General features: G+C 37.0%; 1 protein-coding gene across 1 annotated transcript in view; it reads left to right on the top strand.

Annotated features, from left to right (window-relative positions):
• The window catches only part of IREB2 (iron-responsive element binding protein 2), a 47,661-nt gene extending 30,001 nt beyond the window's left edge, over positions 1-17,660 (top strand). Inside the window, 13 exon segments of the mRNA NM_001167781.1 lie at positions 1,434-1,550; positions 3,049-3,208; positions 4,627-4,762; positions 5,919-6,003; positions 6,346-6,502; positions 7,383-7,426; positions 7,429-7,506; positions 9,843-9,947; positions 10,052-10,194; positions 12,790-12,937; positions 13,022-13,144; positions 16,121-16,306; positions 17,048-17,660. Coding sequence (NP_001161253.1) covers positions 1,434-1,550; positions 3,049-3,208; positions 4,627-4,762; positions 5,919-6,003; positions 6,346-6,502; positions 7,383-7,426; positions 7,429-7,506; positions 9,843-9,947; positions 10,052-10,194; positions 12,790-12,937; positions 13,022-13,144; positions 16,121-16,306; positions 17,048-17,158 — 1,593 coding nt within the window. The 3' untranslated portion in view covers positions 17,159-17,660.

Below are 22,127 nucleotides of genomic sequence, written 5' to 3'. Positions count from 1 at the left end.
ACTCTATCCCTAGCTCCTAGAAGAGTAATACTGGATATTCAGTAAATGTGCTAGATTAATAAGTGAACACATATAGGTATATTGAGTGCCATATAGAACCAATCGGAGTTGAATTTGTGTGACATTTGGGGCAAATCTTTTAACTTCTGTCTTCATCTTCTGGTCCCTTTAGGCTGTGTTTATTCAACCTGGTGCTTCGTCTACTACATTTTTTTTTTTTTCCTATTAGGGCCATACCTGCAGCTTATGGAAGTTCCTGAGGTAAGGTTCGAATCAGAGCTACAGCTACCAGCCTGTGCCACAGCCAAGCAGTGTGGGATCTGAACCACGTCTGTCTGCAACCTATACCAGAGTTTGCAGCAACATTGGATCCTTAACCCACTGAGCAAGGCCAGAGATCAAACCTCCATCCTCATGGATACTACTCGGGTTCTTAACCTGCTGAGCCATAATGGGAACTCCGTGTTCCCTTTTTTCAAAAAAGGAAAAGGATAAGAAAAATGGGAAAATTTGGGTGGTATAATGAAATAGAATAAATTTGTCTATCAAAAACCTGACCAGATTATAAGAAATAAAACTAAAATTCCTTAGGATGTTTTCAAGAGAAACTCATTAAATACATACTTAAAGACATAGAGTGGAACACCTGGATCCTTAAAATGAAAGTGTAAGAAAAGTAGGTGTAGCAATTGTGATCAACCAGTATAAACAGGGCTGTTAAATAATGATGAAAGCCATAGTGAAGAGAAACTTAAATTGAGTATACTCAAATAGAATGTAGATAGGAAAGTGATAGAAATACCAGAAGAAATTAATAGAACCTAGTGGGAGGTGGGATTTTTATAAAATAATGATTTTTTTTTTTTTTTTTAAACCAAGAGATGAAAACATGGTCTGCAGCGTCTTGGTCAGCTAGACACACTGGAACCAGGACTAGAAAAACCCTTTTTCTGCTGTGTCCCTCCAGCACCCTCTATTGACTAGATTTAACATGCAGGCCGAGAAAGAAGAAGTGTTTACTAAGCCCACCTCCGTTATCACAGAGCAGGCAAAGAAGGATGAATTTGAAGTTGAGGCAATAAACTGATGGCAAGAGCGGGCATCTATTTTATCATCAGGCATCTGTGAAGATAGTGTTAATCTTTGTGGAGAAAAACATTTGGGGAACAAAAACTTAAATGATAAACTTTTAAATAGACTATGCGCTAGGTATTGTGGGAGTGTGCATGCTGGTCTGCTAGTCTTTGAGCAAATTTTTATGTTTCATAAATGGGGTTGTTTTAAAATGTTTCTAAGGAGTATATATCACCATTAAAATAAATGTTTGTAAACAAATGGGAATATACTCATTCAGCATCAGAAAGTAGTATTCAAGTTGAAATCTGAACTTACGAATTCTAATTCCTTTTCTTTCTTTTTCTCTCATTTCCCAGGTGATCCAGATTAACCTGAATTCAATAGTTCCATCTGTCAGTGGTCCAAAAAGACCTCAAGACAGAGTTGCTGTGACGGATATGAAAAGTGATTTCCAAGCTTGCTTAAATGAAAAGGTACATTACTTGTCAATACACTTTGTGTGGAGTAAGTAGTAGAAACTAGCAGAATGATCCATGAACCCAGTTGACTGCTATATTTTTGTATGTTAGGGCACACACCAGCACCCCACTCTTTTACGTCTGTCCAGAGTGTGAGTGAGACATTTTATAAGCTTATTCCCAGGTCCACCATGAGGGTCAGAGGTTGATTGGGTATATTTAAGTTTACACGTTTAAAGTAATTAAAATTAAAGTTAAAAATTGAGTTTATTAGTCACAATAGCCTCATTTCAAGTTGAATGGCTGCATGTGGCCATGGCTCTTATATTGGACAGCATAACTATTGAATATCTGCACCATCACAGAAAGTTCTATTGGACGGCACTACTCGAGACTTTTGTGGTTTCCAGACTATAAAAAAAACACTATACTGTTGTGCTTACTCTCTTTGAGTCTGGTAAATTAACTGAGTAACAGGGGACCTCTTCAACTTTGGGGGGTTTCCCTCTTGAGACTCATGGCTTCAATTTTGTCATTTTCTCTATTCTGGGAATCAGTGGTTGGCTTTCTTTTCAGAGCCTTTCTTTTATAATTTCTTGATTTTATTTATTTATTTATTGGTGGAGAAAGTCAGACTTGTACAGGAATAAAATAAATGTAGTGAATTCCCATGTATCTTGCTTCAACAATTACCGACCCATAGCCCACTTTGCTTCATCTGTTATACACACATACGCACACGTATGATCATTTTGAAGCAAATCTTCAAGGCCGTTGTTTTTTTTTTTAGTGGTCACACCTATAGCATATGGAAATTCCCAGGCTAGGGGTTGAATCGGAGTTGCAGCTGCTGGCCTCTTGCCATGGCAATGCTAAATCCTTTAACCCACTGAGCAAGGCCAGGGATTGAACCCACATCCTCAAGGATACTAGTTGGGTTCCTAACCTGCTGAGCCACAGCAGGAACTCCTTCAAGGTGTGTTGTTGTTTGTTTTTTTTTTTTTAAGGGCCGCACCCATAGCATCTGGAGGTTCCCAGGCTAGGGATCTAATCGGAGCTGTAGCCGCTGGCCTACACTAGAGCCACAGCTGCAACCTACACCACAGCTCATGGCAACGCCGGATCCTTAACCCACTGAGCCAGGCCAGAGATCAAACCCACAACCTTCCCCACAACCTTATTGTTCCTAGTCAGATTCGTTTCTGCTGCGCCATGACGGGAACTCCAAGGCCATTTTTAACAAAGAAAGATTTTATACCATCTCTTGAGAATTACTATTAAGCAGGAATGAATAAAGAACAGCAAAGCCACATAAGAGTTAGGTCCTGAATAGTTGGCTAGACTCACACAGTAGATTAAAGTTTATGAACACCACCAGACTCTTGTCGTGATTGTTGAGATTCATGCTTCAGCGGAATTATAGCTACAGAATGTCAAGGATCTGCCATATTTTCTACCAGTCTTTTTTCTGTATATATCCAGAAAATTTATATTTATGTGCAAATTTATATAGGTTGGATTTAAAGGCTTCCAGATTGCGGCTGAAAAGCAAAATGATACCGTCTCTATTCATTATGAAGGAAGTGAATATAAGCTGTCTCATGGGTCTGTGGTCATTGCTGCCGTTATCAGTTGTACCAATAATTGCAATCCATCTGTCATGCTTGCTGCAGGTAGGTTTTGTTTAATGGCCATACATTTTCTTTTCCTAAATTATTTTTTACTTTTCTTTATATTCACATTCTGCTTCTTAGATGTGCATGACTGTTGGTGTCTTTGTTTTATATTGAGAGCCATTCTGAGATTTTAATTAGGTCTTAAGGAGCCTAAGTTTAATTTATGTTATTTATTTTGTTTTTATTACAAAGAAGGTAATTTTTCTTTTTTTGGCCACGCCCTCAGCATGCAGAAGTTCCCAGGCCAGAGGTTTAACCTGCACCAGAGCCAGTGACTATGCTGAATCCTTAACCCACTAGGCTGCAGGGGTCTCCTATCTATAAGTTTTTAAAATTAAAACTTGTGTCTGTGTGTTTTAGGTTATATCTGCTTTTTCTGTTAATTTATAAGTATAGTTAATTAGCAAATCTCTTGGTAATCTAGAATTTTACCATAGTAATGTGCTAGATTGTGAGTATAAAGAAAGTAAAAGATTATTGACAAGGATTATAAATGAAATCAGTTGTATATACATGGAACAATTCAATAATGTATTAAATCAAGTCTAATATTTTTTAATTGCTATTACTTCATTATGATTATAACACTTAAAATGGTTCACTTAGTATGTGTTAGGAGCTCCCTTGATGGTGCAGCAGATAAAGGATCTGGTGTTGTCATTGCTGTGGCTCCGGTTGCAGCTGTGGTGCAGTTTCATTCCCTGGCCCTGGAACTTCTACATGCTGTGGGTGTGGCCAAAAAAAAAGGATATGTGTCTCTGTGTACATGATGCCATAACAGACTGTGTCTTAGTAATTTATAATGTAAAGGCTGGTACATCTACCACAATTTTTTTGTGGCTATGCCTGTGGCATGCGCAGGTTCCCAGGCCAGGAATTGAACCCACATCGCAACAGTGACCATGCTGGATTCTTAACCCATTGAGCCATCAGGGAACTCCTTATAACAATTTTAGATGTTTTTTTTTTTTTTTTTTGCCTTTTTGCCTTTTTCTAGGGCTGCTCCCATGGCATATGGAGGTTCCCAGGCTAGGGGTGTAATTGGAGCTGTAGCCACAGGCCTACACCAGAGCCACAGCAGCATGGGATCCGAGCCACATCTGGAACCTACACCACAGCTCACGGCAACGCCGGATCCTTAACCCACTGAGCAAGACCAGGGATCGAACCCGCAAGCTCACGGTTCCTAGTTGGATTCGTTAACCACTGAGCCATGACGGGAATTTCTTGATTTGTTTTAAATGAAACAAATCAGTAGAATAAAATGGACAAAATAATGACAGTAAATTCATGAATTTTGGATTGTTAGCCTAACCTGAATTGGAGATGAGCTGTAAAATAAACCCATATTTTAATATGAGGACAAGAAGGAAAAAACATTGCCATAATAAATTATTGTTTCTTTATTGTTGCAGGTCTTTTGGCTAAAAAAGCTGTCGAAGCTGGTCTGCGTGTTAAACCTTATATTAGAACAAGTTTGTCTCCAGGCAGTGGGATGGTTACACATTACCTCAGTTCAAGTGGAGTATTACCCTATCTTAGTAAGCTTGGGTAAGTGATGGTTACCATTATTTGTACTGACATTGGTATTCAGCAGTGATCGAAGCTGCTTGTTAGGACTTCTCATAAATACAAAAAGAAGATAGGACAAAAAGCACTTTTAGTTCTACTTGTTGCTTTGCCATTACCACAAAATCTTTGAGGCCATATCACTCAGCAAACATTTACTGAGCGTATTCAAAGAGCAAGGCAGTTTGTTGGCTACAAAGAAGTAGCAGAAGTGATCTCTAAGGATAGAAACACAAGACAAACAAGTAAAACTGGGTAACAGTGACAGACAGGATTAGGGATGGTATCGAGTACTGCATAATTTCCATGAGTCATGTAGAAGAGTTTTCAGAGTGAAGTTTTATAGGTGACATTATTAACTGAGTAAATTACCTTAAATGAGGTTTTGTGAGATTATTGGATCCAGTATACATAGGTTAAGTTGTCCCTGAGCTTTATTGAAAATAACTTTTGTGTTTCTTATATACTCAAAAAAATAGATGCTGGCTGTGTTTTCACTGTGTATTTTGGAACATACTGTCTTACATAAATCATAGTTCTTTTGCAAAACTTAACAGTTTTAGGTGTTTTTTCTTTTTTGTTTAGAACAGCTGAAAGTAATTTCAAGGATTATACCTTTAATTTTTCAGTTGTATCATCTTGGAATTTTTGTCAGACTTTTTTTTGGGTTTAGTTGGTTGAGAATTGAAAGATTACTCCTATCAGAGTACTCAATTCCAGTGCCTCTTTGAGGGCCTTTAAGTCAGGTTGTTATAACCGGGTCCTCTTGATACTTGGCATTTTAGATACTTGGAGAGAAATAAGTATAATATCAAATTTTTGTATGGTCATGTTATATTCCTAGCAAGTAGTGTTTGAGGAATTTTCTTGTGTAATGTGGTAAGTTCTGTGTCACAATTAGTTAACCTAAATATCAGGGCTCTTCAGAGGTTTGCATTCAGTACAGATAGCATGCTTGAGAGTCAAACTTGATTTTGCTCAAATGCTGTGAAATGAATTATGATGGTGAAGGTTCGTATGTTGTGAATATTCCCGTATGTTGTGACTGTTCCCTTCAGGCATCTTATACAGTGATGGAAATGAAAGATAAGATTCATCCTTTCTTTACAAATTATGTGACTTTTTATTTTAAATGCAGATTTGAAATAGTTGGCTATGGATGTTCAACATGTGTGGGAAATACAGCACCCTTATCAGAAGCAGTTTTAAATGCAGTAAAACAGGTAAACTGTGTGGATCAGTAAGACATCCAAATGGATTTTCTTAACCATTTTTCACTATTAAATTAGCGAAAATGTATGTTGATGTATTTACATTCCTATAATCCTTGCATCTTTTGGAAAGAGTAACCTGTCAAAAAGTAATTCTTTGAAATAATTTTTAGATCCTTGAAATAATTTTTTAATGGTACAAGGAATTATTTTAGTTTGTTTTACATGATTGATACTTCTGTACCTAATGATTGTTACTACTCAGAAATAGAATATTTGAGATTGCTTATATGTGATTATCCAAATTTGTATCATCTCTTGAGTTGAACATATGTGGTTTGTTTTGTTTTTCAGGGTGATTTGGTTACTTGCGGAGTTTTATCTGGAAATAAAAATTTTGAAGGTCGTCTTTGTGATTGTGTTCGTGCCAATTATCTTGCCTCTCCACCCTTAGTGGTAGCTTATGCCATAGCAGGCACAGTGAATATAGATTTCCGGACAGAGCCATTAGGTATCTTTTCATTTATATATACATATACACACACAAATACCTGCACATACCTTTTCCCCCAAAAGTTGTATTTTTGAGATGCTTCCTATATCATTCATTCTTTGAATTATCCCAAGAAGTCTTAGCACAATGCGTTATTAATTTTTTTGTATTTAATATATATTTTTTATTTTTTATTTAATGATTTTTATTTTTTTCTTTATAGCTGGTTTACAGTGTTCTGTCAATTTTCTACTGTACAGCAAGGTGACCCAGTCACACATACACATATACATTCCTTTTTCTCACATTATCATGGTCCATCATAAGTGACTAGGTATAGTTCCCAGTGCTATACAGCAGAATCTCATTGCTTATCCATTCCAAAGGCAATAGTTTGCATCTGTTAACTACAGACTCCCAGTCCATCCCACTCCCTCCCTCTCACCCTTGGCAACCACAAGTCTGTTCTCCAAGTCCAAGGTTTTCTTTTCTGTGGAAAGGTTCATTTGTGCTATATATTAGATTCCAGATAGAACTGATATCAAATGGTGTTTGTCTTTCTCTTTCTGACTTACTTCACTTAGTATGAGAATCTCTAGTTTCATCCATGTTGCTGCAAATGGCAGTATTTTGTTCTTCTTTATGGCTGAGTAGTATTCCATTGTGTATATTTACCACATCTTCTTAATCCATTCATCTGTCGATGGACATTTAGGTTTAATTTTTTATTTATATGAAGAATATAAAATGTGCAAGTAATAGTTCTTTCAGCTGCTTATACCTGAATCACTGTTGTTGAATAATATGTTTGGTTTCTGTGATATGTCTCTTAAAAGATGTGAACATTTTGAGGGAGTTACTTTTTATACTAAATTTCGTGTTAAAATCTTTTAACCAGGTACTGACCCTACTGGCAAAAACATTTACCTGCATGATATTTGGCCAGTCGAGAAGAAGTTCATCAGATAGAGGAAGAACATGTTGTATTATCCATGTTTAAAGCATTAAAAGAGAAAATAGAGGTAAGAAAATAGAGGTTAGTTTAATAAAGTGGCAGTGTTTCTTTATTTTATGCATCTCTCTGAATAGAATAAAAATTAAAAACCCATTATTTTGAATATACAGTTTTTAATGAGTGATAGTCCTTTTGTATCTGGAATCTCTAATATCTAAGAATTAACTTAGGAAGTTCCCATTGTGGCACAACAGAAACTAATCCGACTAGTATCTATGAGGATGTGGGTTTGATTCCCAGATTCGCTCAGTGGGTCAGGGATCCGCTGTTGCTCTGAACTGTGGTATAGGTCGCAGACAGGGCTCAGATCCCGCGTTCCTGTAGCTTTGGAGTAGGCCAACAGTTGTAGCTCTGATTCGACCCCCTAGCCTGGGAACTTCCATGAGCTGCAGCTGTGGCCCTAAAAAGTTAAAAAAAAAAAAAAAAAAAAAAAGGATTAGGGTATCAGAATTGATTTTATTTATTTTTATTAGAAATGTATAGCAAGCATTATTATTTGGCATCTTGGACATACTTAATAGAAACTTGCCTTGTTTGTCATTCTCATTCGGTGGTTCAAAATTCAAAAGAAATAGGAGTTCTCGTCATAGTGCAGTGGAAACAAATCTGACTAGGAACTCTGAGGTTGTGGCTTCAATCCCTGGCCTCAAACAGTGGGTTAAGGATCTGACGTTGTTGTGAGCTATGGTGTATGTGGCATACATGGCTCGGATCCTGCATTGCTGTGGCTGTGGTATAGGCCCGCAGCTGTAGCTCCGATTTGACCCCTGTGCCACAAGTGCGGCCTTAAAAAGCAAAAAAAAAAACAAAACAAACAAAATTCAGAAGAAATCGAGCAATGAAATCTCCCTCCCACTCATTCCCCAGCACTCTACCTTACCTCTTCAGAAACAACCAGTTATGTTAATTTATTAAGCATCTTTCCAGAGATGTTTTGTGCATCTACAAATACATATATTCACACTTTTTAAAAAGAACTTAGAATATAAATATGAGGGCCAAAAATACTTACTTTATTTACTGAGCCCCTAGTATGTACCAGCCACTGTTCTAGCTTTTTGGAATATACTAGTGAAGAAACCACAAAATTCTCATGGGGAGAGGCAGATAGTGAACTGTGGACAGAATAATTAGGTAAATTATACAATATGTTAAAAAGTAATGAGTGCCATGAAAAATTATAGAACAAAGTGAAACAGTTGTGTAAAATGTAGGGGCTAGATTGCAGTTTTATATAGGATAGTTGAAAACATGATACTTAAGCAAAGTTTTGAAGGCAGTGAATAAGCTAGTCATGTATCTGCACAAAGAACAGTGCTTTCCGGATGGAGGGACCAGTGTAAAGGCCTTAAGGAGGGAACCTTAATGAAGGTAGTGCGACTAGAACATAGGAACTAAAAAGGGTGATGGTAGGAAATGTCAGAAAGACATCTTAGCTTTCCTTTCAAAGAGTCCAGGTTACATAGGACATTTTAGGCCATTATTAAAACTTAGTCTTTTACCTGAGTGACATGAGATGGAGAACCATTGGAAGATGTTGAACAGGGGTATCATAATCAAAAAGGATTGCTCTGTCTTCGAAATGTAAATATATTGGGGGCAAGAGGGTTGAGCACAAAGAGTAGACTCATTGTTGTAGTCCAAAGTGAAAAATGGTAATGGCATGGAACATTTAGGGTAGCCATAGAGGTAGTGAGTAATGGTGAGATTTTGAATATAGTTTGAAGGCAGGACTAACACGTAGTGATGTAGGACAAATGCATTGAAAAAAGCAGACATTTTTTTCCATGATAGTATTCTTAAAGATTAAAAGCATACCCCCAGGAGTTCTTTTGTGGTGCAGTGGGTTAAGGATCTGGCATCATCACTGCAGTGGCCGTGATCGCTGCTGTGGCGCAGGTTTGATCCCTGGCCTGAGAACTTTATTGTGCTGCAGGTGCAGCCAAAAAAAGACACAAAACAAAAAGAAAGGCATAACCCCAAACACACTTAATCTTGAAAGCAATGTATAATCTTTCTAAATTCTTTTGTTTTTTTTTTCTTGTTTGTTTTTTTGGTTTTTTTTTGGAGGGGTGGATCCTGTAGAGTCTTTCATGTTCAATTTGTATTAAAACTTAACTCTTAGGGTATTCCTAAAAATCTGCTGTGCTAGAATTTGATGAGCAAATCTGTATCCATCCTGTTCTAAAATATAGAATGCATTATTTTAGCTTCCTTTCCAAATGAAAAAGACCTATTTTCCTTATTCTAACATAAGTACTGTCTTAATTTCCTTGATCTTTTCCATAAATCTCTTTTTCTGACTCCATTTTATCTTTATTTCAACCAAAATCATATTCACAGATGGGAAATAAACGGTGGAATTCCTTAGAAGCACCGGATTCAGTTTTGTTTCCATGGGACTTAAAGTCTACTTATATCAGATGTCCTTCATTTTTTGATAAGCTTGTAAGTACTCTTTTACTCTATGATCTTTTAAAGATTGTTATGAAGTTTTAAAAAAAAAAAAAAACATTAAGAGTTAAATACCTTCAACATTTTTTATCTTTTAGACCAAAGAGCCAGTTGCACTCCAGCCTATTGAAAATGCCCATGTCCTGTTGTATCTGGGAGATTCTGTCACAACAGATCACATATCACCTGCTGGAAGCATCGCAAGGAGTAGTGCTGCTGCTAAGTATTTGACAAACAGAGGGTATGCGTGCATGGTTATAGGCTGTTTTTGTTTCATCTTTCTCATTGATTAAGAGACTTCTACTGGTCACATTCCTTTATCCAGTAAATTACATGCTGTTGTGAGTGCCTGATTGTCCATGTATTTGACCTAAACAATAACTGGGGTATTTGTACCTGATTTTGCTTATGACTATAGACATTGAAAATGCTGTTTTAAATTGATCCCTTGTAGTCTAAACTGATTGGAAACAAGATTTTTCTTTTTTTAATGCTACTTTGTTGAAAAGTCAGATGCTTTGGCCTACCAAATAAAGCCTGATGGTTCTAACCATCTCCCATTGTTGGAGTGCACAATTTAAATTTGTGTATTGGGGGCTATAAAATGCACATGCATGAGGCTAGGCTTCATCAAATCAAAAGACAAATCAAAGACAATGGATTTCTGCTTTTTGAGCCTAAAATTTTGCAAAAATAATGCATGTGAATATAAAAATAATTTACATAGGGTATATAAATCCAAAACTAGAAATATTTTGTTTCATTTCTATATGATTAATAATATGGAGTTGCTCTGTTATCAAAGAACTGGGTTTTTGTTTGTTTGGTTTTTTTTTGTCTTTTTAGCTATTTCTTGGGCCGCTCCTGCGGCATATGGAGGTTCCCAGGCTAGGGGTTGAATTGGAGCTGTAGCCACCGGCCTACGCCAGAGCCACAGCAACGTGGGATCCGAGCCGCGTCTGCAACCTACACCACAGCTCACGGCAACACCGGATCGTTAACCCACTGAGCAAGGGCAGGGACCGAACCCGCAACCTCATGGTTCCTAGTCGGAACCTCATGGTTCCTAGTCGGATTCGTTAACCACTGCGCCACGGACGGGAACTCCCAAAGAACTGTTTTGACACCAAAGTTTTGCTAAAGGCAAAATTTTTAGTGCTGCTGCCTGATTAGTTTTGGACACTTCCTGATTAGCTTTTTGATACTTGAGCTATGCAAATGACAAGACTTTTCACTGAAATAATCTTAGAAAAATCAGTGCTACATAGCTTGGTTTGACATGTAATAATACTGTATAGCTTATTATATAATCTCATTAGTGATATTGTGAAATCTGAAATTATTTTCTAGTTATTTCTAGTTTGGTATGAATTAAAACACTTTTTGGTAGAAATTGCTAATAGCAGCTCCATTGGTATGATTTGATGAAAATGAATCAGTTTATTTTACACACAGCTTTTGTTTATAGTGGTAAGAAATAAGTTTTCTTTCTCCCAAATATTTTTTTATTCTGATTTCCATCTTGGTCATAACTGTGACATAGATTCCACCTGAAAATATCACCAATTTTTTAAGATACTCAGACCCACCACCGCCTCCATCCTGAAGTACAGTGTTTAACTATACAAATGATTGATTCCAGACTTGGAACAGGAAAATATATGGGAAGATTCTAGATGTTTTATACCAATAGCAAAAGAGCTGTCAGCGACTACTAGGCTTTCTGTTAAAATGTCTCAGAAGCCAGCTTTGAACCTATCACTGCTCAGTGATGGGACATGTTTAGCATCAATAACTGGAGTGGTTTGAAACATAATGAATATGTTTAAATCCATGAGTTCATAATAATGTAAAAGAAAAAATTAAAAAACACCTTTGAAAGGTGATAGGAGAACTATCTTACTACTTAACAAGTAATTTTTTGTATGACTTAGGAACAAGTCTTTTTTTGTATGGAATGTATTTCAGTATAACCAGATCATTGATGAAGGAAGTTTGTCTTTATTGAAGTTTTCCAGCTAAATAATGAAGCTGTAATATAATAAGAGCCATCATTTTATAGTCCCTAATGCGGTCTGGACAATAATAATTATCTTTCTGGAATGGTAGCATTCCGGGAAGAGACAACCGAGTATCATGCACCTCCTGATAAAAGTACAGCTCATGAAGCATTGTTGCAAAACATTAAATACCCAAACTGTATGTATCAAGCCACTAGATCTGACATCTGGTTAACAAGAAATATAGGAGAGAGAATGACATGTGAAGTGATACTGTGGAGATGCAGTCAGCACAGTCTAGATACAGGGAATTTTACTACAAATGACCTGATATCATGAGATAAAGTATAAAAGAAGACACAAAGGGAGAGGGCACACATAGATTAAAAGAGGCTTGAGATCAACTGAATGAATTTATAAATCATATTTAGATCTGATTTGAGCAAACCAGCAATTTAAAAAAGTAAAGAGAAAGCCAGGAACATTTGAATATTGACTAGCTAGCTGATATTAAGAAGTTTGGGGGGTTTTGTTTATTTGTGTCAGGGTAGTTAGTATTTTAAGTCCTTATCTTGTAGAAAAACATACTGAAATTTAAAATAATATTTTCTGAGCTTGCTTGAAAACAATCTAATAGAGGATGATTGTAGAAGGAAAAAGATTCCAAGAGTTTATTGTTGTTTAATGGTAGGCTTCTGGGCATTCATTGTTCTGTTTTCTCTACTTTTGTACATGTTTGAAATTTTCCATAGTAAAGGTTTTTGATTAAGTTTTATAATTCGGTAATGTGTGATTATTTTCCACCTTAAATAACTAACTTTCAAACTTTCTTGCAGCCTTACCCCTCGTGAATTCAATTCTTATGGAGCCCGAAGAGGTAATGATGCTGTAATGACAAGAGGCACTTTTGCAAATATCAAGCTTTTTAATAAGTTCATTGGAAAACCAGCTCCCAAAACAATTCATTTTCCATCAGGACAGACGGTAAGTATGTTTACGAAGTATTTAGGCAGTTGCTGACAAGATCAAAATTTGTATTAAAAATTTTGTGTCTGTTTTAATCTACAGCTAGATGTATTTGAGGCTGCAGAGCTGTACCAGAAGGAAGGTATCCCACTGATTATTTTAGCAGGAAAGAAATACGGTTCAGGAAATTCAAGAGACTGGGCTGCCAAAGGACCATACTTGCTGGTATTGATTCTTAAATTCTTCTTATATCAAAGAGTTTTAAATATTTCCTTTTGTCAGTAGCATCCTATCAAAGTTTATTCTGTTTATTCAGTCTTTTTATGCTTCTTGGGACCTCATATTTGGATTTTTTTAAAGTGATCTCTATATAATATATTATACTAATCTAGTTGCATTTTTAATACTCTAAATTTGATTAAACCTGCATCAGTCTTATTTGTGTAAATCAATATGGTAAAGGGAAAGGAGAGTCTGTCTTCAACTATTACTTTATTTTTTATTTTATTTTATTTTATTTTGCCTTTTTTTTTTTTTTTTTTGTCTTTTTGCCATTTCTTGGGCCGCTCCTGCAGCACATGGAGGTTCCCAGGCTAGGGGTCTAATCAGAGCTGCAGCCACCGGCCCACGCCAGAGCCACAGCAATGCAGGATCCGAGCCGAGTCTGCAACCTACCCACAGCTCACGGCAATGCCGGATCGTCAACCCACTGAGCAAGGTCAGGGACCAAACCCGCAACCTCATGGTTCCTAGTCGGATTCGTTAACCACTGCGCCACGACGGGAACTCCTATTTTGCAGTTTTTAGGGCTGCTCCTGCGGCATGTGGAGGTTCCCAGGCTAGGGGTCTAATCGGAGCTGCAGCTGCCGGCCTACACCACAGCTACAGCAACACGGGATCCAAGCCAAGTCTGCAACCCACACCATAGCTCACGGCAACGCCAGATCCTTAACCCACTGAGCAAGGCCAGGGATTGAACCTGCAACCTCATGGTTCCTAGTCAGATTCATTAACCACTGAGCCACGACGGGAACTCCTTAAACTATTACTTTATAGTAATAATTATTTATACCCATCGGTAGTTTATTTATTTATTTTTTTGTCTTTTTGTCTTTTTCTAGGGCTGCACTCGCAGCATACAGAGGTTCCCAGTCTGGGGGTCTAATTGGAGCTGTAGCCGCTGACCCAAGCCAGAGCCACAGCCACACCAGATCTGAGCCGCATCTGCAACCTTCGGCTCACAGCAGCGCCGGATCCTTAACCCACTGAGGGAGGCCAGGGATCAAACCCTAAACCTCATCGTTCCTTGTCAGATTCATTAACCACTGAGCTATAATGGGAACTCCCCATTGGTAGTTTTATTTGCCCCTTTTTCATTTAATTTTCTCTGATTTGCTCCATCAGTAGTTAACAGACTCAGGGATAGTGGGCCAAGTTTCACCCCTCCGCCCCCCAAATAGAAAGTGGTGATGCCTGGCTGTCTGCTGGGAAACACATTTGTCTTGAGACTGTTTCTTTGTTGAAGAGCAAATAGGGGGATCTATTGGAGTGAATAGTCATGTGACTATGCTTTCTACCATTTCACACTCATACTTTACTTCTCTACAGTTGTAGTTGTGAAAAGGCTGGTCCGAATGTAGCCCACATAGCTGTCATAATCATGTAAATGTCATTCTTTTTGAATGTTTAATCTCTCCCCTTAAAATGCAAATACTCTAAGGAGTTACAAGAATAAACCTAATTCTTTTATCTTTGTAAGATAACAACTATAAGTACCAACATACATCACAGATACTGTAGTTTAGGTTCCACTGCAACAAAGCAAGTTGTACAAGTTTTTTGGTTTCCTGGTGCATATGAAAGTTATGTAGTAACAGCAGAGATCACTTGACATAGATCATCTTAACAAATAAAATTATAATGACAGAGTTTGAAATATCATGAGAATTCCCAAATGTTGCACAGACGTGAAGTGAGCAAATGCTGTTGGAAAAATGGAAACTGTAGACTTGCTTAACAGAGTTGCCACAAAACTTGAATTTTAAGAAAACACGCTATCTGCAAAGCACATTAAAACAAGATATTCCTGGGAGTTCCCGTCGTGATTCAGTGGTTAACGAATCCGACTAAGAACAATGAAGTTGTGGGTTCAATCCCTGGCCTTGCTCAGTGGGTTAAGGATCCGGCGTTGCTGTGAGCTGTGGTGTAGGTTCCAGACGTGGCTTGGATCCCACGTTGCTGTGGCTGTGGTGTAGGTCTGCGGCTACAGCTCTGATTATACCCCTAGCCTGTGAACCTCCATATGCCGCAGGTGCAGCCCTAGAAAAAAGACCAAAAAAAAAAAAAACCAAGGTATTCCTATATCATGAAAGTTATAGGTATAGATTCCCTTTTTCCTGAAGGTTTTTTATTCCCCCCCCCTTTTTTTAAAAAAAAGCATTTCAGGCTTTCCTCATATAGCTGTTGATCCTTAGCTGTCCATTCAGTTAGACATTAAGAAACTGATTACAAGCTATGGTTGTGGGCTGGGTTTTGTCAGAGTGGGCCTTACTAATGATAAATTGATATGTCAGTATCTATAAATATTTACTCTGAGGCTATACAGTTTCTTTTTTTTTCTTTTTAGGGCCGCACCTGCAGCATATGGAAGTTCCCAAGCTAGGGGTCGAATCAGAGCCACAGCTGCTGGACTACACCACAGACACAGCAATGTGGACTCCGAGCCAGTTACCTATCTCTGTTCTCTAGATATTTACAGAATTTATGCATCCTATTCCCTTCATTGCTGTGGGGTTATACTTCTTTTTTCCTTTATTTTAGTGGCAATTTAAAAAGGAGTATTGATGAACACATGCATGTGTTAGATCCACCATAATTAAACAGAAATTCTCCTGAGCCCTATTTGAGTTTCAAGCAGCTGCCTCCATATTTAGAGAACTCTTACTATGTGGTAGGCACTGGGAGTACCTAACCCTGGAGGGGCAGAAGACCAGTTAGAAGGAGTAAGGAGCTACTTAAAGATACAGGAAAATGATTTATAAAAGGCTTTTTAAAATACTTTGATATAACATTGACCTTTAGTATGTGTTACTGGGTTAAAAGTTTTTACAGAAAGGCCAAAAGTAGAATTTTTTTCCCTTTAAAATGCTCACAGCAACTTTGAGAGATGAATGGAGGAAATAAAATGCATGTTTGTTACAGGGTGTGAAAGCTGTTTTGGCTGAAAGTTATGAAAAAATTCACAAAGATCATTTGATTGGAATTGGCATAGCTCCGCTTCAGTTCCTTCCGGGAGAAAATGCAGATTCCTTGGGCCTCTCTGGCAGAGAAACATTTTCTTTAACATTTCCCGAAGAACTGTCTCCTGGAGTTACATTAAATATAAAGGTATTTCTAAAATTCTCAACTATATGATTGTGTACTATGTATTGAAATAGATGGTCATAAATCAAATAAAAATAATTACTATAAATTACATACTAATGTCAGTTAGTGAACATAAATTGTCGTTTAAAATGGCTTTTTTTTCCTATGTACTTAAACCTATGTTAATATAGTTGATGTTCTCTGAGGAAAAGTAGAAAACACTGTACACTTAGTCCAGAAGAAGGGACATGGACTTCCATTTACTTGTGTCAACTTGCTTTTCCTGGTTATCAGCTCTCTCTGTCCTGATCAGTTTTAATCCAGGCATGTACAGCACTTCAAGAGAAGACAAAATGGAATGTTGAGAGTCAGAGTGATACAGACTTTACAATTAAGTAAAAAAGGGGAAAGAGTAGCAGATATTATATGCAATGAACATTTAACATAGAATAAATATGAGTAATGAGTATAATTTTCCTAATGAGTATGTCAAAATCTAAATCATTTGATTTAATGTTTTAGGTGATATAATACTTGTTATTTAGAATCAGGGATGAAAACATCTTTTTCTACTTGGCTTCTGTTTTTCTACTTGATTGTGAAGCCTATCATTAGGTATCATAGGTGTTTTTCAAGCAGGAAAAAGGTTTCGCAGGATATGTGGTAAGTATAGTCATTGCATACGAAGACAAATGGTCTTAACCGCTAAGTAACACTTTGTAGATTTTACCACTCATGTGAGATGTTTTTGTTTGTTTAAAGACAAGCACTGGAAAAATATTCAGCGTGATTGCTTCGTTTGAAAATGATGTGGAAATAATATTATACAAACATGGAGGATTATTAAACTTTGTGGCACGAAAATTCTCATAGTATCTATTCACCATGGATACCTTTCATAACTGGTAACTGCAAACAAAGCCTTTTGTGCTGGACCCAGGAATCCTTACCATGGAGCTGCAGGTAGTCCCGGTATGCTCACTTATCTCATCCATGGATGTAAATGATGATGAATCAACGTAGTGACTGAAATGAAATCTTCTTGATTTTAAATAATATACGAATGGTGCTATTAACATTGCTAAAATCAATGTGTGAAGTGTGTTGTGGAAGAGACCTGTAAGTATGGGGGGATATTTTATCAGACCATTTTGTAAATAAAGGCAGAATTTGAACTTGTGTTGAAAATTCTTATGAATAACCTTCCTGAAGTCTTTTGTTTAGTTTTGCACCTATAAAACTGTATACTACTGTTTGTTGGTTTAAGAGTAGCAGATTGAAATATAAGCCAGATAACTCTAAAATTGTGGAAGGTGGAATCTGATTTATAAATGGACTTTGAGGTATGATAATTCCTTTTCAGAATTGAGCTGGACGTAGTTGGCATTCTAGTTGTATTAGAAGCCAGGGTTATCGTAAATCTTAACTGTAAAGGATAGAACCTGCTCCAGACACAATCCTTCTGTCCAATCCAGCCAAGGTTTCCGCAAGGTTTCCTCCACATTTGAAGGTGGATGTTACAGAATACACTTTGGTTGCGCAGCACCATGTGTCAGCAGTGAAAATATGTCACATATGCAGCCCTTGATTTTTCAGTAATTTCTACTGTGACTCTGGCAAGCGTCAGATAGCATTATATTAATTGGGTTAGATTATTTTGCTCACTTTACATGATACTATAACTTCCTATAACCTAATACTTTAGGGGTCATTAACCAAAATTCCATACTTACTTATCATTGCTGAAGAGAACTTTATTTAATCATTAAATGCTAACATGATTTCCTCTAGATTTTTTTAATTAGCTACCATAAATTGTATGGTTGCTCAGCCCTAAGCATTTTTTAAATGTTGGTTATTTCTTAATTATTTAAATCAATTTTCTGTCATTTTGAATCATTATTTTACCTGGGATGCATGATATTATTAATTATTTATGCTTTTGCTGACCATCAGGATAAAACACTTAAATTGTTGCTGTCTGAATACCATATTTTCTCTATATGCATGTCTGTTTACCACATCGAATGTTCTGTCAACAAGAAGTTTGGCAACTTTTAGAAAAAAGATTGGAATGAATAATTCTAGAAAGTCCTGTACCTTTTTTTTAAATTAAGAAATTAAACTTAGCAGGCAGAAGGTTAACTATAGTGATTCCCCCCCCCCATGGAGATTATTAAATGAACTAGTTAAGTACTGCAATTCAGAATTAGCTCACATTGCACAGAATAATTATTTGTTTTAAGCTAAAATGTTGAAACCACCAAACCAGTGGGTATAGACCACTAAGAACTTTGCACATAATCAGTCATACAATCTTTTTGAAAATATTCTGCAAATATGTGTTTAGACAATTAGATGGACTAGAGTTTGGCAAATGACTTCCCTTTTATTTAAATTTTTTATAAATATTTTCTTTGGTACTTTTAAGTCATATTGTGTTCTTGAATATTTTATTATACTGTATTTGTCAGTGCATGTGTTTTTAATTCACATGAAAACATGAATTAGGGATGGAGACTTTTCAAATTGAATGTTAAAATATGTGTTATAGGCTTTGAAGAAATGATAACCCAGATTGTTGTGTGGGGAAAACATCTGTATTGTTTTTAAGTTGTACTGTAATATGTAACCTATATGCAGAGTCCTGGGCATCACCATAAAGAGCAGATCCAGGAGATGAAGAGATGATAAAGCTAGCTTAAGCATTTACATTTCCAGTCTACCCAGTCCAGTCATAGTACAAGCAAATCTTATATTTCAGGAACAAAATCGATATTCCCTTAATCTCCTACTTATATTCTGTGAACCAAAAAGCTTGATAAGCAGTGGTTATCAGTTGGGGAGGAGAGTCATAGATAAATGTCCCAGAGTATACCTTATAATTCTGCCCGCAGCCAAATTCTGTGTTTGCGAAAATAGCGCACCTATTGGTTTTTATTGTTTTACTTATCTCCTTCGTTGACTCTATCTGGATAATTCTGTGTTTTTAAAAAGATGCACAGGCGTTCCCATCGTGGCGCAGTGGAAACGAATCTGACTAGGAACCGTGAGGTTGCTGGTTTGATCCCTGGCCTTGCTCAGTGGGTTAAAGATCCGGTGTTGCCATGAGCTGTGGTGTAGGTCACAGATGTGGCTCGGGGCTCAGATCTGGCATTGCTGTGGCTGTGGCATAGGCCGGCAGCTGTAGTTCCAATTCAGCCCCTAACCTGAGAACCTCCATATGCTGCGGGTGCAGCCCTAAAAAGCAAAAAAAAAAAAAAAAAAAAAAAAAAAAAAAAAAAAAAAAAGATACACAGGTATTGTGGCAGGAAATATAAGAAGCCCATGAGAGAAGCAAGTTAGTGTTGTAAACTTAAGAGTGCAATTTCAAGGGTCATTGTAACAGCAGCATTTGTGTTATCTTTTAAGAAACACGCTACATACCTTGCCATGTTTCATGCCTTTGGGTTTTGCTAGTCGATAAAAATTTCATTCAGTCACTGAATTGCCATTATTATACCTAAAAGTTCCCAGACATTTGTTGCTATTTCCTATTTTATCTCCAAGCTGACTTTTGAATGAAAGTTATTAGAATCCCTTTAGCCAGATTGCTTGGTTTTTCACTGGTAATCAAACCTCAGTGGTACTGAAGTCAAAAAGTACAACTAAGACCTAAACCAGAATCATAGTTTGCATATATGGCAACAGTGTTGTGTGCATTCGCCTTCTCAGTGTTGAGTGACAGGATGAGGAGAAATTACTTGACTGACATTTTTCTATGGTTGAATTAAAAGACACCTTTGTTTTGCCTTTAGGTTGAGTAGAAGGTGCTAAGATACTGGATGTTGACCCTATCTTAGTTTGATTTGGAGTAATAAAAGAGAGGGGAAGGACTTTAGGCTTGTTTATTGACTTTTTCCCCTGCAGTGTGATAGTGCTGATGTTTCTATCAATTTTACACATAGTATGTAATTATGAAACCATATATCTCACTTAAGTAACTATAAATCATTGTCTATTATTTAAAGCCAACAAAACAGTATAACAGTTTTAAGTTCAACAATGTTAAAGTATTGTATAGAAATATATTGGAGGCAAAGTTCAGTTGATGACAATTGTGTATATGTTACGGATGCTGTAAATTATTTTTAATAAAGAAAATTGTATTATCACATATTTGACTCTTATAAAATATTTTGTGGTAATTGAAAATAAAATACCATAACTTAAAAAGGATGCCATCCAGAAATTTCTCTTCAAACATGTTATCTAAATGTTCAGACATTAATTATTCCCAATATGACTCCAAAATAAAAATGCAAACCAAGATAAAGTTTGCAATAGGGATAGCCTTCAGGAAACAATAAGTAAAGTTGAATTTGATTCAGGGGTTGTTCCAGCAGGTCCTTAAATTCATGGGAGTCACATTTTAGATTTGAAAAGACTTAATCTGTCACCCAGAGCAAGAACCCCTGTACAAAGAAAATCTAACTGGGCAAACCTTTTCTTGAACATTCAAGAGATGGAGACTGTTAGGCAATCTATTTTGTTAACTGAGTTTTGATGGTTAAGTAGATTTTATTTCAAGGTAAAGTCTGCTTCCTTGTAGCTTATACCAACTGATTCTGGTTCTAATTTGTGTATGTCTCTTAAAGCACCTTGGTGCAACTGAATGTAAAATACACATTTAATGAATAAGTTAGACCCTCCACAAATTACCCTGCATATAACCTCCACACTTTTAATATGGAGGCAACTTATGTTAAAGTGACCATTTAGGACTGAATTCATTTCATGGACAAAGTTGTGTATTACAAGAGAAAAGGCCTTATCTCGGCGGATGCAGGATGGCGGTGCTGTGTTTTCATAAGCCTCTACCCTAAAGTAATGTTTTGTGAATATGGTTTGCTGCTCATTGATCTAAGAATATCTGCCCTGGAGTTCCTGTTGTGGCTTGGCGGAAACAAATCTGACTGGTATCCATGAGGACACAGGTTCGATCCTTGGCCTCGCTCAGTGGGTTAAGGATCTGGCGTCGCCTTGAGCTGTGGTGTAGGTCACAGACCTGGCTCCGATATGGCATTGCTATGGCTGTGGAATAGGCCAGCGGCTACAGCTCCAATTTGACCCATAGTCTGAGTACCTCCATATGCCAGAATATCTGCCCTTTCTTCCACTCCTAATAACAACCTAAATGAATAAAGCTTATTAAAATTTGGTATTCATAAACTCAAATTGGTACATTGTTTAGAGTTTTCTAAGGATTCAAGTTCAGTATCCTAAGAAATTATTTCTTTTTACAAAAGCTACACCAGCAGGAACATGGTGATAGCTTGAATATCCAGAGTTTTCAAGGAAACTTAGCGTGACATCAGTGTTTCATTTTTGTTAGTTTATGATTCTTGCTTGATGCCAGCTTTGCTTTTTAATTATGAATTAGTTTAGCATCAGTTTTTTGTTTTGTTTTGTCTTTTTAGCGCCACACTGGCAGCATATGGAGGTTCCCAGCCTAGGGGTTGGGTCAGAGCTGTAGCTGCCAGCCACAGCCACAGCAATGCAGGATCCAAGCCTTGACTGCAACCAACACCACAGCTCATGGCAACTTCTGATCCTTAACCCACTGAACAAGGTCAGGAATCGAACCTGTGTCCTCATGGGTGCTATTCAGATTCGTTTCCGCTGAGCCACGACAGGAACTCCAGCTTCAGTTTGTTTTGATAGGAGTTGTTTGGTTGATAAGTTTTCCAAAATATCAAATTATAAAGCTTGTGTTTAGTATATTTCAAAGAAAAAAAAATTACAGAAGCAGATGTATATGTAATAACCACAAAATCTGCTTGTATGATGACAGTTGTGTTGT

Source organism: Sus scrofa, chromosome 7, assembly GCF_000003025.6.
Source record: "Sus scrofa isolate TJ Tabasco breed Duroc chromosome 7, Sscrofa11.1, whole genome shotgun sequence".
Lineage (NCBI taxonomy): Eukaryota > Metazoa > Chordata > Mammalia > Artiodactyla > Suidae > Sus > Sus scrofa.
This window is presented reverse-complemented; position numbering and strand designations above follow the sequence as displayed.